At 41.8% G+C, this 18,393-nt stretch overlaps 2 protein-coding genes across 2 annotated transcripts; both read left to right on the top strand.

The window, feature by feature from the left end:
* Positions 1-648: 648 nt before the first annotated feature.
* LOC308094097 (uncharacterized protein) lies at positions 649-9,857 on the top strand. The gene is made up of 4 exons (XM_080440556.1): positions 649-1,104; positions 2,175-2,795; positions 4,521-5,321; positions 5,845-9,857. Exons 1-4 carry the CDS (start codon positions 822-824, stop codon positions 6,675-6,677), a joined length of 2,538 nt encoding a protein of 845 aa, XP_080296682.1. The 5' UTR covers positions 649-821; the 3' UTR covers positions 6,678-9,857.
* Positions 9,858-12,970: 3,113 nt separating this feature from the next.
* LOC308093084 (uncharacterized protein) lies at positions 12,971-18,393 on the top strand. The gene is made up of 4 exons (XM_080439293.1): positions 12,971-13,316; positions 13,817-13,881; positions 13,977-14,070; positions 15,007-18,393. The coding sequence occupies exons 1-4, from the start codon at positions 13,085-13,087 to the stop codon at positions 16,065-16,067; spliced, it is 1,452 nt and encodes a 483-aa protein (XP_080295419.1). The 5' UTR covers positions 12,971-13,084; the 3' UTR covers positions 16,068-18,393.

Here is an 18,393-nt window from a genome sequence, read left to right as displayed (position 1 = left end):
CTCTTTAAGTCAATCCTCAATACAATGAAGACTTTGGGGATGTTAGCTGTTTCGTACTGTAGGATCAAGATGATTGTCAAGTTCCACTGGAAATCCCAGTCCCTGAAATTAAAAACATGATTGGTAATAAGTAATAATAACCACTGGTAATAACCACTGTCTGCTATACATACTCTGTAGTGTGTATTAATGCAACTTTTGAGTTGGATGGCAATGTGTAGCCTACTGCAGAGGTGGGCACCAGCCTCCCACCTCCTTTTGATCTACCAGGTTATCAGATTATTATTTGAGGTGATTAACTCAAATACAACCATTATTAACCATTATTGTTTGATATGCAGAAAGCTTTCCCCCCAGATAGTCAGAATTTATATTACCTTTATTTATTCATATTCAATTATTGACTCATTCTTTGTTAGGCTTTATTATTTAATTATTGATTTATTGGGCTTGTATTCTAATACAACGTAAAATCTAATTGAAAGATTGCCCAGCCCTACTACTGAACGCTAGGCCAGCAGAACACAAACGACCACCAGGAGGAAGGAAGCGGTTGCGCGCTTTGCTTGTAGTTACGGTATTTATGTCATCACGTCCGTAAAACGAGAACGGCTGTTTATTATTCTTTGTAAGCGGCGGCCAGGCAGCCAGCGGCGCAACGGACACACAAATGACACAAACTGTAGCGGCCGTGCGTGATCGAACTAAAACAGTTTTAAATCGATGGAGTAGATAGAAAGGGCAACAAAGTTTCTCTTTCCAAGCGTGTGTGGGAGAGGTCTTTCCTCGCGTTACATGTCCGAAGTTCCAGGTCGATTTCCATGAGGGTTCTTCCCAGCATCATGTTGAGCAGCGTTGCCGTGCGGGCTCAGATCGCCTCCATCATCGATGCTCTCTCCAAAGCCGCCGCGGCCGAAATCGGCAAAGTTGTTGACGACGGCATGGTGGTGTTGAGGCTGGAGATGTGCCAACGGGACAACGAGATCAAGAACCTGAAGAGCAACATCGAGGTGCTTCACAATGAGTTGCGGGCAGCCCAGGTCCAGGGGGCTCAGGACCCCCGGGGGTCCATGCGCTCCGAGAACCACAGCAACGGCAGAGACGGTAGGTTGGACGTGTATTGTCATTGATTGCCAGAGAGTGTTATTTATAGATCTACTACTGTATTGCTATACAGGTTATGTGATAGTCCAGCGTCCTTGCCTAAATCAGGGGTCTTCTGAACGTTGTTCAGCCCAAGGACCCCTTAGATGAGAGAGAGATGAAGCAGGGACCCCACACTACATGAAATTGTGTTGCAGATTAAACTTTTTCATAGATTTCATAGATAGCTTCATACTCATAGACTTATAAAACACACATTAACATGAACCCACCACAATTGATTGAATCAATCAATCAATCGACTTGTAAAACACACATTAACATGAACTTAACACAACACTGATGATAATTACTGTCAGACATTTAACCACTTAAAGAAGTAGTTTACTCAAAAAATTGCTTATTTTCTATCAATTACACACCCCATGAAGCCTTGAATTCATGGATATTTTTTAGTTTTTGTCGCAATCCTGAGCCAATTATTTGATGATCGGGTCATCGGTCAATAGGAGACTCAATGGAGACTCTTTGAGTCTCCTACTACCAGAGACTCCGCCGGTCATCAAATTATTGCCTTGGAAATGCAACAAAAACAAAAATAAGTCATGTTTTGGGTGAACTACTCCTTTAAACCGTCAATACTTCGTAAACCTGACCCTTCCTTAGGTACTTGGTCTGCTCTTTTTTCCCTCTACACCAAACCTCTTTGCCGAAAATAGCCGATCTACAAGCTCACATCGGCTCCGCGTTGCGAGGCGTTGTGAGCTTGTAGATCTGCTATTTTCGGCTAATGTTCCCCTCAGTATAGGGATGGTACGGTTCAGGTGGTTAATGTAAAAAAAACATCCCATCACACAAATATATATATGTAGAGCTATAGTAGCTCTGAGGACCCCCTAGGGGTCCAGGACCCCCTGTTGAAGACCCCTGGCCTAAATTATAAGTTATAACGTTGAGCTGGAGCCATCTTGTTATGCTTATCAAATTTTGAATGCCATGACATGACTAATAACACGAAAATGTTTGTTATGTGTCGGAGGTTAATTGTGAAACTTTGCTATTCTCCGCAGATGACCAGGGTGGCATCTGTCACGAGAGGTCCTCCTTGCTTGATAAAACCCTCATAGACGAGGATCAACAACACAGCCTGTCTACTCCTGAGGTACAGGTGAAGTCTGAACCTGGGGTGGAAGGAAGTGATAAAGCAAGTGAACCCCCAGGAGGGGAGTCTGAGCGCCTGGGAGATGGACCGACCATGTATGAGAGGGACACTGAGCAGTGGAGATCCAGAACGCACAGTGAGCCGGGACCCAGCAGCGATCCAGATTATTTCAAAAGCTTAGGACAGAGCTCCCTGCCGTGTCTGCCAGAGTCTGCGCTAAGTTCCAGCCTGGCTCCGCCTTGCAGCAGCTCCACCGCTGCGCTCCAGCAAATCCAATTCAGTCGTGGTCAATTCAGTTACAGTCCGTTTCGTAGCGCGTACAACATGGTGCGCAGGAGAAACGCGAACAGATTGATGTTGAAGAAAGGCTTAATCTGCCCCTATTGTGGAAAGTGTTTTGAGCGTGCCGGCCACCTTGAAAGACACAAGTTAATTCATACGGGCGAGAAACCTTATCGCTGTGAGACATGTGGCAGGCGCTTCAACCAGAAATGCAGCCTCAAAGAGCACATGAAGACTCACAGGAAATGTAAGTGGCGCAGACAGAAATCTCTGGTACAGCTATGTTTGTGTGATGTGATATTCCCTCACAAGTAAACAACATACCTGGCATCCAATGTAATAACATAACTATCATCTGTCTACATGACGGGTAAACACTTAACATTGATCTAAATAGTTTGTGAACAAGCCTCAAATATTGAGGCTTAGGACATTGGTTCTCAAAGTGGGGTCCAGGGACCCTCTTGGTTCCTTGAGGAGGTTCCAAATGGACCCTTAACAGGTCTGTAACTCTTGAGAGAGTACAAATGGAGCCAAAGGGGCCCTCACGGGTTCTACACTCTTTTAATTTCTCCTTGAAATTAAAAGGTTTTAGAACCACTGGCTTAGATATAAAGTATGTCAGGGCGCCAGGCTAAGCACACAATATACTGTTATCAAAAAGTCAGATTTGAATCCTGTGCTGAATCCTGAATCACTGCAAACCTTTTTCTTCCTAGGATGTATCTATCCATGAGCCAGACACTGAGCCCCCACCTATTACATGTGTTTTGTCTGTCAGTTAAATTCTGAACTGTTCATACTCATCTGAGTATGAACTTGGCAGAGAATCTGTCCCTGGCATCATTGATGTCTTAGGTCTGATTTATACTTTGTTGCGTGCCCGTGTCACGAACCGAAAACCGCAGGGTAAAGCTCAGCGCTTCACGCTGTGACGTGTTGTGAGTTCGAAGATCAAGCTATTTTCGTAGCACGACACAATGCGCAACCAAGGATAAATCGGCCGTCTCCTGGCCTCTACAATATTATTTGTTTTTGTCCCGTTGAGTCCTTAGGGAGGAATTCATGTTTTGCCTGCCCCTCCTCCCTCCGAGGTCACCTAAAGGGTCACCTACAAAATGCTGCCCCTCTGGAGACAGTAGGGATCCTGTGAATTTCTCAAGGATACTTCATGATGCTATTATATTGATCCATGGGACCTAAACCATATGAATAATTTTCCATATACACCAAGTGATATTGTATTGATTTGATTTGATTCTCTGCAACCACATGCACTTCTTTCAAAGATTCAGATTCAAATATTTAACCCATGACGTTGTAGGGCTAGCACTAGATGGTTAGTGTGAATGGGGGTTGGTGCTTAAGCTTAACCGTAGACCAGTCTGGAAATAATCTCTTGGGCAAACACAAATGTGTGAACATGGGCTAAGCCAGCCCCGGTCTATGCTCATGTGTAGCCCAGGGCTAGGCACAGAATGAAAGCACCTCTTATGCACAACATATAAGTAAAATACATGCTTTTAAGGTGCTTGGTGATTTGTGACTTCATATCAAAATTGAACCAGTAAATGATGATCTCCAATAACCTTAGACGCCCACTCGACTCAAACCCCCATGGGACCTAGTTGTGCTACTTTGGGGTCTTGCTTAATTTCACAGTTGAAAACGTCTGACTGTGACATTCCTTGAGGTTGCAGTGGGAAGCAGGGAAAGACTGTGGTTTGTGTGAAACTTGGCTTGGGAGTGGGGGATGGGGTGTGAGATCTGGTAAGAGCACCAACGACAGCTGCCGTCTTCAGACCAGTGTGTAAGCAGGACAAGGGCCTTAATGCCCCCCCTCCATATTATTTATATATATATATAACACACACATACTGGTTGAATTCAAGTTTGCAAATTCAAATCATTTTGCATTTGACTTTTCTGATGCGTTTGGTAACATAATGGTATCTGTTTATTACATTAACAGGTATTCAGGCAGCTCCTATTGTCATGCAAATTGCCGAACAAGTTCCTGAAGAGACTAATTGTGCAGATACCCAACAACACAACACTGAAGAAGATAAGAAAGAAGTTGAAGACTGTCTACCACAAGAGGAGAAAGTTCCGCCGACGCCTAGTATTCAGGTGAAGGTTGAGCCAGATGAGGTGGATGAGGCCCAAACGACGCCCTACCATGCAGGAAACGAGCAAGCTGCTGATGCTCTAGCAAATCATGCAAGTGAGGACTTCACGGGATACGAGAGAAACAATCACCAATGGATGTCCAGGCTACACGTTCCAAACAGACAAGAGATGAGCGGCACAGAATACCACAGTGCTTCAGTGCAGAACCCACCGGCCTTCCCCGTAATCGCTCCCTTACTTCCTCCTGCACCAGTTGAGCCTTCGTGCAGCAGACCTGCGTTTTCCTTCCCAGGGAAACCGTATGGGGACCTCCAAGAAGATATGATCTCGCCACCGCAGTATGGGTCGTCCGACGCGGTCATGATATCCAGGGATGGCACAGTGCACTCCAGCTTGCACAGCATGGCAGGCTCCTCGCTGAACAACCACCACGAGCACGAGCGGAGGATCAGGTCGTTTCAGGTGGTCAAACCAAAGAAGTGCTTCCCCTGCACGTACTGTGGCAAGATCTTCGAGCGCGTTGGCCATCTCGAAAGGCATTTACGCATTCACACCGGAGAGAAGCCGTACGGCTGCCAGATCTGCGGCAGGTGTTTCAATCAGAAAAGTAGCCTCAAGGGCCACATGAAGACGCACAGAACTGGTAAGGAATATTGTGGTTATATGTGATTTCTTTTGGGAGATAGTGACATCAACACCAATTAAACTATCACAAAATAAACTGAGTAATGTTTTGTCCTCAAAATAGATACAAATCTTTGTTTACTTTTTAATTGCATAATGATTTATTATTATCACTATCAGTGTTTATTAGTCTTATCATCGAGCCCATGGTCCAAGTGGTCAGTAATGCAGATTATAGATACTTAGATACAGTAGAGTGCATACCCTGTTTTGTTTAATTTTCAAGGAAGCAATTGGATTCCGTTCATTTCAATAAGGTATGAAAATTATCTCAGGATAGGTAATTCAACTCACCAAATATCATTGCACATTCTTTTATCAAAGTTGTTAGTGTTGGTAATTAAATTCAAATGACTTATTAATCATGCAGTGATGTTTAGCCAACATTGACTTACAGAATAAGTTGTTGTGTGACGAAGGATTATGTACCTTTTAACCTAGCAATTACTCATTGTTATTTTAAAATCCTATTTGTTTTCAAGGGGAAAGCCTGGACGTGCTAGAAGCAAATCACCTGGCGTACAGGAACACACTCGCCATCCAGCTGCCGGACAACCCGGCAGAACTGAAGACGGGGCCGTCACCTGGAGAGGAGCAGCAGCCTGCCGCCAAATACAACGACGGGGGCGGTGAGCAGGATTTAATCATAAAGGTTGAGTCAGAAGAGGCATTTCAAATTCTTAACCACACAGGGGATGAACAACATGCGATGGAAATAGCCACCCAAGGCCAGATGTGGAGCTCTAGGCTAGAGAAGAACAGCGATACTCCTTCTCCGCTTCCTGGCTGTTCTAATTCCACTGCACATACTGCCAATACACTTTCACGCGACATGAAATATCACCTCGGTTCTCCGGTTGACGGGACATTGAACAACCATCGGGGATATGGATCACCTAATAAGGAAATGTCCTTTGTAGAGGATAAAGAGAAGCTGGAGATGATTCACAATGGTCAGTATGCGGCCATGAGCATGCAGTCTAGGCATGTGGATTTGACAATGTCACTCGACCTGCAAAGCCAGCCAATTTCAGAGGAGATGACGGTGAATGACTATGGCGCCATCACTAACAATACTCAAGAGGGCAGTGTGTTTGAATTCCAAGGAACGCTTGTGGAAGGTTGCACTGTAGAAAACACCAAACAAAATAGCTTTATATGCTCAACTTGTGGGAAGAGCTTTGAGAATTTCAGCTATTTTGAGAGACACCAGTGCACACACGCTGGTGACACCCCGTTCACCTGTGAGATATGCGGTAAGACTTTCCCCCAGATGAGTATCCTCAAACTGCACCTCAAACTGCACACCGGCTAGGCAGATGTGGGTTCTTCACGTGGATGCTGGTGGATAGACAGGACGGGACGGGTCGATAAAGTGATGGTATACTGCCACTTTAAGTCCATTTCAAAGCGATGTCACTTTGAATGAGAACTACGTGGCCACTGGCGTGTGATTACTGTACTTATGCCAGTCACGTGGCATTGCATCCTGAGATTGAACTTTGATTCCCAGCTCAGGACCTAAATGTCATTCCTCCTCCTGTGCCCTCACTTTACTGGGTACAGTAAAGACAAAATGCCTAACTATATACTGTGTACGTATGTATGCATACAGTGAAGGATTGAATGCCAACTGTATTCTGTACCCGATGATAGAAGATATTTGTAAATAGGTAGTAAATATCCTGGGTCTCCTATGATCTTTTTTTCCTGTGAGAAACATTACCAAATTTCATGACAGTGGATTTTTATAAGAGACTACAATAATGTCTGCAATTGTATTATACAAATGAAATGTGTATCTTTGTGTGGCTATTTATACCTTTAAAGACCGATGCGTCATCACAGCATTACTTTGACAGTACTCTAATTAAGGTGCTTTCTGCTTTGTATAGCAATTAGGTTTTGTCATGTGTTATTTTCTACGAATATGTAGGTCACTGAGCAGTCCTATTTAGTCCCTCATCCCAACAACACTCATGGATGTTAGCCCATCTTTGACCTCAATCTAGACCAGCATTACGTTCATACAGAAAACAAACTGTAATACAAACTGTAATACTCCTATTACCTTTTACAAGCTGCGTGTAAAACTGTAAGTGAGATTTGGGATGATGACTGACCTCCTGATTCTGTAATTTTGGTGCAGCCCATAAGTTCACAAATAACATGTTCTTCCCGCCCACAAACCAAAATGGCAAGATGGAAATGGTTACATGCAGCAGAGGAGGACTCGCACACAGAACAAAAAAATTAGACCTTACAGAGAAAATTGCAAATGTTTCAGTCCATGTTAGACTTTCCTCCGTGCAAAGTGAGACATGTTGGATGAGTCACTCTGTTTAATTTACTCTACAGGTCCACCTAGTCAATGACCTACAGTATGGCTTCTTTGAACACAACTGGAGCCTCTAGAGGGTATGTGTGTGACATCATCATCAAACCCGGAAGTTATGCAGGAATGCCTACTGAGTGTCAAAAAAATACTTTCTGGCCTTGACAGCCCATGCATCCAAACAGAAAAGTAATATCTGATTGCATTAAACAACATTAAACAATGTTAAACTCACTTTGCATGTTGCTTGGCCACTTGCTTTGCCACTCGATGTGCCATTCACTTTAAGCATGCGCATACCCTCTATTGCCAGCAGATCAAGACATTACAAACACATAATATATAATGCCATTACCATTAACACATTCTCACATTCTCATACATATACTGACATACAGTACAGTATACACACAAATGTTGACTTTTACACTGCTCCCAATTGCCAGCAGCTCAGACCTTACAAACAGAATCATTTGATGATGACATGAACACATGCTTGTACATTGTCCCATTTTCAGTGTAAAAGCCAACATTGTATGTATATCAGTATGAGAATGTGTTAATGTAAGGATGTATTCTTCTATGTGTGTTTAATGTGTTGATCTGCTGGCTTCATGTCTGTTGGAAGAAGCTCTAGAGGTTATTGACTGTGTGCACCTGTAGGAACATACAGGCATGTCTCATTTAGCACTGAGGAAAGACAAAGTCCAACATGGATTGAAACATTAGCACTTTGGTCTCTACAACCCTGCAATGTCTCAAAGTAATATTTAAAATCAGACTCAGTTTTTTTTTTCTATCTGTGTGAGTCCTCCTTTGTATGTATTTTTCCACTGACTGCCAGAGCAGGGAAGAAGACAAATTGAGGACTTGAGTTTTTTTTTTATGCACAGCTCAACCCTTGTGAAACATTAAGATGGAATTGATGCTGATGATTATTGATTTCATCCAATTGCTACTTTGTTCTTGGAAACCGTCTGGTAGCATTTTTGCTGAGACATATTTGATACCGTGTAAATCATTTGGGGATCCAGAATTTCATCTTTAGGGGAGGTACATGTATGTTTTTGGCTTACTATGTAATTAACATGGTTCCTATCATGGAAGAATAAGTTTTAGACATTTTTGTTTTTTTTGTTCTGGAATTGGAAATATGTTCATGTTAACAAATGGTGCATTGTGTTCCAAAAATACATTTCTTAATGTAAAGATTCTCGATGTGGCTAAACCAGAGTCTCTGGGGATTCTGTTGAATAGTTTGGATCAGAAACCCTTTCAAATCAACTATCCAACAATAGCAGCATGTACAACATTCTTACAAAAACTCTTAAAAGAATGTAATGCTACAGGTTATTGAATTTGTAATTGTTTTTTTTTATGTCCTACCAATGAAATGGGAAAAGGCTCTGTGAATAACTGTAGTAGTCCCAGGTTTCCAGAAGGTGGCAATCAGCTCTTCATAGCCTAAGAGGTTCCAGACCAAGAGACGGCGGTTCTTAAGTTCTTGGCATCACAGTGCAGCCGTGACCCAGAAACACATGTGAAGTGTGTCATGTGTTTCCGGTTCAAATATGCTGCTGAGCCAATCGAACGAATCTATGGGAAAATGAGCAGGAAATGGGCATGCCAACCTGCTGGAAACCTGGGACTACAGTTATGCACAGAGCCTATATGCTATTGTGTCAAAACAAGCAAGTTCTCCCCACGAACTGAACAGACTATTAACAGTGTTTACACATAGCCTTTTATTATTATTATGAATAATGGCCTAATCAGGATAAAGATGGCTCATTTGACCACCGCCATCTGAATTAACTGGCCCTTTACGAGATGAAATCATTCCTTTTGAAAGGGGTGGTAAACCTTTTATAATCTGTTCAGCAGATGAACATGTGTCATGTAAACCAGTGGTTCTCAAACTTTTTCATTTCAAGCACCACCATAACTTACACTCGGTTACAGACCTGTAAGGGTCCATTTGGAACCCCCTCAAGGAACCCTGAGGATCCCTGACCCCCACTTTGACGACCACTGATGTAAACTCTCCTCCCGATTACTTTCGAGGGTCAGAATATTTATGTCTTCATTTACACTTTCGCCAACTTTGCTGCCTTAGATGCTGAACTTGTAATAAAAAAAATTACATACTGATATTTTCAATTAATATGTTATGAATATTTACAGATTAATTACAGAATAATTACACATTATTTCCCATCACTCTTTAAAATGTTTTTCAGAGTGCATAAAGCAGGCTGCATGCTTTTTCAGCCTCAAATAGTGAGAACTCTCACTTTTTTTTTTAAATCTAGAGGGGAAGTAACCATAATGATCTGGTCAAGGTTAGGCCAACTGATGAAAACATGATTTGTAGACTTGGTGCAGTATGGAGTTAGAAAATAATTAGGCTTGTATGGTATATTTTCAATTTTACCTAGACGATCATAGTTATGATTTCAGTAGCTTGAACACATATGCTGGAATGACGGTACACAGTTTCAGCTGTGGTAAAGTTCATCCTGGGCGTGTCAAACAATTCTTTCTGATTAATTATGAGAAGCCTGTAAACAGGACATCTTATCCTTATCATTTTTATTCATTCATCCCAATCATTTTATTTAGCTTTATTGTAATTCAAATAAAGGTTATTTGGCTCATGTCATCTTCCTCAGGGAGACTACATTAAGGTGTATCGCTGAGGAGGGGGACAAAAGCCACCCAGCAAGAACAAACTGAATATTGGTTGTTCTTAGCGTTATTTCTGGAACCCTTCATACTGCACCAGTCTCTTGAATAAGATGTGTGGTCATTATTATAGTCTTCCAAATGGGTAGGATTCCTTTACCCTTCACCAATACATAGAACACCTGTTGGCCGACATTATGTTTTTTGGGTGGGTATTGTTGTCCAAAGCACCATGAGTATACATTTTTAGCATGGGTGAGCTATTGGTAGTAAAGGAACCCTTAACTCTAAAGTGCTCTACTGTGCTATAAATTACTGAGACACTAATTTTAGCACCAGCTAATTCTATTTTGGGGACCATATAATATGCTACCCTCAGCAAGAGTAACACATTTGTAGACAGGAGGGGTGTGGGGGGCATTAACATATGATGTACGAGTGTCAGTTTGGCTGCTTAGTTACGAGAGGTTTTGATTCTTCTTTCAATTCAGTTTTACCATTTCAAATACATTTTAAAGATATTCTTGGCATTGTGAGGTGTGTTTTGACATTTGGTGACTATAGATCTACAAGCTCATAACGCCACATGTTGTGAGCTTGTAGCTTGCCTATTTTTGGCGAATAGATTTGATGTAGAGAAGAAGAAAAAGAAAGAAGGGGGTCTAGTATAGACCCCTGCTGGACTCCGGTCAACTGAAGTATGTAGGGGTTAGTGGTATTCAGACATGCACCATGGAGGACAGTGTAATCTGGTTTTCATTACAGCCCAACACTACACCAATGCCTCCCATGTGTAGTATTTTAGTGAAATCACCTGGTGTAGTGTTGTAATGGATATCTGAATTATCCTCTTGTCCAGCCATGGTACATAGCTAACATCACAGTGTGCTGCTGCTATACTATACATTTTAATAGCTTAATATCAAATTGTACTCATGATGTTGTGCCACAACTCTTACTGCTTGATAGAAAACGATTACCAGCAAGGTTTACATTTCTTCGTCGAATGACCAATCACAATCATTCCCTGCTTCCTACTTTACAAGGGACAAAATCTAACATCAAGTGTTTGTTTCATATTCCCTAAAATCATATTACTGTTTTAAGTGTAATGTATTACAATTTTAAAGTGGAGGACGGTGATGTGAAGACTACTCCAGTAACACGTGTCGTGCAAACACTCAAGTTGAGGTACTAGTCACAGTCATTTATACCCATTTCAGGTAAACCTCAATCGGTTACAGACGATACATAAATCACGCATGACATTACAGGATATTATTAGAGCCTGTGAAACTATCTCAGAGCCTCCTGTCTTTCTGTCTGATCTCAAGGGGGATTCCATTAATAAGTTTAACTGATAGAGGAACAAATGAATGCCTGTATCTATTGTGCTTACACAGAGGGACCCTGTACCTTCTACCAGAGTTCAACAGCACATAGAGTTCAGAGTACACATGGGAGGGGTCACACAAAATCGTGTTGGCCTGCTGAGCGGTGGACTGTTGTTCAAAAGGTGTCTTGCGGGGCGGGTTTCCCATTATCGTACCTGCCAAAGATATTAAAAGGTAGCTTCTACAGAGTAGCATTCTGCTGATTGAAAACAGGCCAACTCCACATCACTTGAGTTCATTCATCCCCATCCTCTCCTGAGGCCTGACTCCTGGACTACTTACAGTTTAAAGTCCAGCCAGAAGGTGGCAGTATAGGTACATTAATAAAAACGATGCTCTATTATAATTATGTCTTCTGGTAGGAGTTACAGAATAATACCTATGCATTTGCTGTGAACATTTTGTATGTATCCTACTGTAGCGAACCCAGGCTGAAATAATGTCCAACTGATGAATTTATAGGATCTTTAATAAGTCAACGTGAAAACTGAAATTGAACGTGTTTGAAGTTTCGAACATTTAGGCTCCATTCAGATGACAAAAAAAGGTTATTTTTTTGTGGCTTATTATTAACTGTCAACTGTTTGCAGTGCATTGTAACTTTGGTAATGGTAACCTCTAACCTTGCGTCACCACCAAGCCCCCAGAACCGCGGAGAATGGTTGAAGCCTCAGAAGCCTGGTGGATAAATCTGGTATTGCAGGACTTTCACATGTGGGACGCTACTGCGCATGTTTCCACCGTCTGAAATGCTAGTGCGCCTGCTCCATTGGCTCCACAATTGGAGGCGGAGCCAGTCCAGAAAATAGAGGTACTTCCAGCCAGGTGCTTTATGCGCATGTGAACAACTTTCATTGAAATGATTAGGTGGGGGCGGGGCCGTCCGTTCTCTAGATATATTTGACAACTCTATGGTCACCCGGCTTTGCAAGCACACAAACTTTGGGGACATACAAGGCTTCTCTGCTGTCATCTTGTTTTTGCATGAGAAGACGACCTAGTGACAGTAATGATGACGAGTAGATGGAAGAAGAAGAACAAGAAGAACAGAGGACTTCTTGCATCCATCCATCCCATTTGAAACGCGGCCTTGGATGGATCGACCTGGGGGTCTATATTGTAGTAATTACGGTAGATCACTCCGCCACATGGAAGAAAAGGTTCCGGCAGGAAACAAACCCTATGAAACAAAACACGGATGCATTATTTGTTGTCGTTTTTATGCTCCCTGCAATTTATTGCAAATTATGACTAAAATAGCCTAGTTTACCCCCAGAATAGGAATCAGCAAAGTAAAAAAAAAAAGAAATGGCCACGTGCATTCCCTTTCAGACGCAATTAAGCTCCATTATGGAGGTTATGGTGAAAACAGCTGTGGCTGAAATCTCCAAACTAGTCGATGACAAATGCGCATATTTACATCTGGAGATCTCTAGGAAACATCTGGAGATCTCTAGGAAACAGACCGAGAACGACATGCTGAGGAAGAAACTGTTAATGATGCAGAAGGTGAATAACACGCAGATGCATCGTGGACTGGGTAAGTGGCCAGTGCCTCATCAACACAGCCAGTCGAGAATATAGTGGCTATAAATACAGCTCTTTATTTTGAGTGTAACATGGTATTTGCATAATTATACCAATCATTTACATAACAAAAAAAGTGTCATGATGAAAGCCAAAGGCAAGACCTGTGAGGTGTACATAATGATGATGTTTTATGGTGTGAGATACTCAGAGTATTTGGGTTGTTTGACCTGCAATAAATATATTTATATATTAAAAAAAAAAATACACACACACACACACACACACACACACACACACACACACACACACACACACACACACACACACACACACACACACACACACACACACACACACACACATTATATATATATATATATATATATATATATATATATATATATATATATATATATATATATATATACACAATTTTAGATTGTAACTTATAGTTTAGTGTGACTCTCCTGAATTGCTTTGCTCTGAATCAATACTTTGTTTTCTTCCCAGAGGACTACATAGAAAGAGATGCTGATGTGGGGACCAGTTGTCCAGAGCCTGCTGGAGATTTAAAGGTATTTAGATTTTTTTTTAAAGGTATTTTCATTTTTCATTTTCATGGTCATGGAGCATACATTATAATGTTGAACTTGTCTTTCTCTCTGTGTAGTTGAGTGAGATTGAAGATCCCACCGCACAGTTCACAATTAAGGAGGAGAGTCCAGATGAGGCGCTGTGGACCAGTAGTCCTGTAGAGCCAGTAGGTGAGTTTGAACTGGTGCAAAATAGTGATGTACAGATACAAATCTTTCCTTCCCTATTACGATACCAATGTGTAATAACAAAAAAACTAGGACAGTGGTTCTCAAAGTGTGGTCCAGGGACTCTCAGGGCTCCTTGAGGGGGTTCCAAATGGACCCTTACAGGTCTGTAACTCTTTGAGTGTGTACAGATGGAACCAAATGGACCTGTACGGTCCAAATGTCCATTTTTGTCCCATTTGTACACTCTCAGAATTGTGGGGGTCCTTGAAATTAAAAGGTTTGAGAACCACTGATCTAGGAATAATAAAAAATGCCATTAATAATTGTTAAAGTGCAGCTACGAGTTAGTAAAAATAATAATGTAAATAGTACAGTAAGAGGATAAAACATAATTCAAAATACAAAATAATTGTCAAGTATCAGATCGGCATAGACTGGCATACTTTTCCGATACTGGTATCAGAACAACTCTAGTGCAAAACAATTCAAACTGTAGTAATAGCGCTGTCACGATTATGACATTTTACTTGACAATTCATTGTCACACAACAAAAATTACATTTCTGGTTGGCTTTTAGCTGTTGAAGTTACACAGGGCAGATATGACAAATAACCTAAATATACAAAGAAATGACTGGCATATTTAATAACTTTATACTTGATTTATAAAAAACATTAATAGTGGAAAATAGCCGATCTACAAGCTCACAACGCATCACAACGTGATGCGTTGTGAGCTTATAGATCGGCTATTTCCACTACCTTTTGAAAATGTTTGAAACTAAATGAAAAAATTTCAGCATGGAAACGATTATGCAAAAAAACAAACAAACAATTATCTCAAATAATTGCAAATTTGACGATTATGTAATAATTGTGACGGGCCTAGTAGTCAAAGCCACACAAAGTGACATTAATGTGTTTTTTTTTCTCCAGGTAATAGCGTACAATACAACAGCACTTCGACTGAGAGAATTTTTTTGGAAAAGGACCGTCATTTGAGCCACATGGAGGTGTCCAATCGGACGACTCCAAATAAATTTCACGATTCACATAGTTCCGCCCTGCATCGAGATCGGCCTACTAGTGCACTCCAGTTCACGGTCAAAACAGAAAAGCAGGAGGAGGATCCGTTGGGATTCAATCAAAACCGGTGTCAACAAAGTGCCGGGAAGCAGAATCAGCTTCCCGCCGTGTTCGCCGTAGAGGAAAGAGACAATCAGCTTTGGTCATCCATTATAGAAGGGAATGACATCGATGCGGGGTTTCCAGATTTTTCCAGCATAGTGGAGGAGTATTCCAAAGGATTCAGTGACCATTCATATACACAGAATGTCGGTGCCACTAACAAGTCGAACGGTGGCCCTCAAGCCTCAGCGGAGACGGCGTGTAATGGAAGCTACAACGCAGAATATGACAAGGATAATCCACAGCCACAGCCGTCCTCATTTTTGCCCAGACCCCAGGCTACTTATTCCGAGCAAGATGGCCAGAGCGAGCAGCTGTTTTCCCAGAGGAATATCAACTCAGGGCAGCCGAGTGAAAACTCAGAGAGGGATTATACCGCTATCACAGACCGACCGCTCGATAGTCAGCCGCACAGCACCTTCAGATCGGGCAACCTCCACCTCCCGCACAGAATGGGCTCGGGGCCGTCGAGGGGCTACATGTGCACACACTGCGGCAAGGCCTTTAATCGCCTGCACCACCTGAAGCTCCACCAGCAGAGTCACAAGCGGAAGAGGGCGTTCGTGTGCACCATCTGTGGCAAGAGCTTCCAGTGTTCCTCCCACCTGCGCATACACTACCGGACACACACGGGCGAGAAGCCCTACTGCTGCGGCCAGTGCGGGAAGAGGTTCTCGCAGCAGAGCAGCCTGGGGGTCCACCTGCGCACCCACAGCGGGGAGAGGCCCTACAGCTGCGGCCAGTGCGGGAAGAGCTTCATCCTTTTGCACCACCTGAAAAGGCACAGGGTCATTCACACGTACAGCTGAGATTGGCCCAAGGTGGTACATGGTCACACATGCACAATGGTACGTCAGGTAGCAACATTTTACAGACGGTGAACTTATTGTACTCCAGTTGAGCGAGCTCAGGCTGGTGTCTAATGGCCCCAATGTGGGGCTGGGCAATATGATATCGATATTGTGATATGAGACTATACTAGATATAGTCTAGGATTTGGGATATCGCAATATCATGATATGGCAAAGCTATAGTCTTTTACTGGTTTTAATGACTTGAGCCTTATTTTAAACTTTAAAACATTGTCAAAAATGGTTGAAAATAGCAGATTTACAAGCTCACAATGTGTCATGATGTGACCCATTGTGAGCTCGTAGATCTGCTATTATTGCTATTTTTGAACCTATTTGAAAAACTAAAAACAAAATTGATATTGTCAAATTACAATATTGTCACAATATCAATATCAAGGCATTTGTTCAAAAATATTGTACATTTTGATCTTGTCCATATTACCCAGCTCTACCCCAATGTCACCTTAAGAAAGCAATGATGGATATTTCTTCTTGTTTTATTGTTGTGATAAATGACAGTTTGTAAAAGTGCTCACAAACATTTGTGTTGAGAGGCTGCGCAGTGTGCTCTATGCAAAGTCTTTAAAACAAGTTGTTCGCTCCTTTTGTAGAATTAGCAGTGTTATTATTTATCCTAATGGCAAAAGATAGCAGCCAAAAACAATATTTAATATAATTTCCCTGATCAGAAACGGTGCAGTTAGTATTTTTGAGAAAGTACAGGTTATTTTCCAGATCCATCAAAGCAATTACCTAGTCTGCCAAGAGGCAAACTTGAACATTTCCATTCACAATGCAGATTATTTTATGAAGTCACAAAATATTTGAGTAAATATTTTGAGCCAGGTGGCAATGAATAAGGATCACTGGGACGATAACCAGAAGGGACTGTAGGTAATTCCGCTAATCTTGGCCAGTCTATTCTTGTGAAAAAGGCTCTCCCAAGTCTAATAAAAGGAGCTGACGTGTTTATGCCATCTACATGACACCTCCTAAGGGTGCGGTCACACCAAACTTTAATTCTGCCTATGCGGGTGGATTCTGCTAATGCTTTTCAATGGGAACGGATCGTTTTTTTGTTCCTGAAATCCTCGAATGGCAACAAACTGCTCCGTTCCCATTGACAAGCATTGACAGAATCCGCCCGCATAGGCAGAATCAAAGTTCAGTGTGACTGCACCCTGAAGCAGCTCTGATAGTTAGTGGGAATTCATTGGACAGCAACCGGAGGGATATGGGGATGATGAGGATTTGTCTTTGAAATCATTACAAAGTTATAGCATTACAATGTAATGCATTTTATACATGTTCAGAGTGGTCATCGGACATGCTGTCGCTGTTTTTACAGATGGCATGAACAGATACAGGTTCTCCTTTTTCTGGACATGGGAGACTTTTTGTTAAAATAAAATGTCAAGGCCTGAATGTGAAATCTGTTCATGGATCGGCTGTCCCAGTCTCTTCTTTAATAATTTTTATTGGAACCACTCGTTAAAATGAGTTGCTGGATCTGATTACTCGATCAACCAGACAGAAGCTGGGATCACATTAAAAAAAAGTTTTATATATCATCTCACTTACTTGAATAGCACATTTCAATTTCAGTGTCAAAACCAAGTGTTAGGTATCTGCCTGTAGGCATTTGTCCATGGGGAAAGTTGTATTACTTTTGGCTAATCTATGCTTTGTAACATATATTTCCAACTGGGAAAATAGTGTCTGTTGAAAGTTAACAGTTGAAAATGCATCAAAGGCTGTCAAGCAGCACAAAGGTCTGTGAGACCGAAAAACAAGAGATCCTTCAGCACCAGAGGGCAGTATAACTCATAACATCCTTGTGTGGATGTACTGCCAGAGCAGGACAATCACATTTTCATGTTCCCCTTTAAAGTAAATTCATGTGTACTGTATCAACTCTCCTTGATACCTCAACAGGTGGATTGACTTTTCAAAGCGGCTGTACCCCGAGAAGCCTCACAAAAAAAGCTTACATGGAAAAGTATGAACTTTGAACAATAGCAACAATTGGCGTATACCATGCATGTTACAGACTTATTAAACTTTGACCAGCTCTTACATGTCATATATGCCCAAGGAAGTTCACAATGTGTGGACTTCAATTATTTTTGTTGTAAATTAGGCATTTGGGGATGTGTGTGGAGACGTTGGAGATGACCTGTTATTTTCTAACACAACAATATACAGAAAACCTTATAGTTTCAGTAATGTCATGTATGCTCACAACTTCTGTTGCATGTCCCTGACTTTTCACCCTGTTGTC

This window comes from Gymnoscopelus braueri, assembly GCF_963280865.1.
Source record: "Gymnoscopelus braueri genome assembly, chromosome: 10".
Taxonomy (NCBI): domain Eukaryota; kingdom Metazoa; phylum Chordata; class Actinopteri; order Myctophiformes; family Myctophidae; genus Gymnoscopelus; species Gymnoscopelus braueri.
This window is presented reverse-complemented; position numbering and strand designations above follow the sequence as displayed.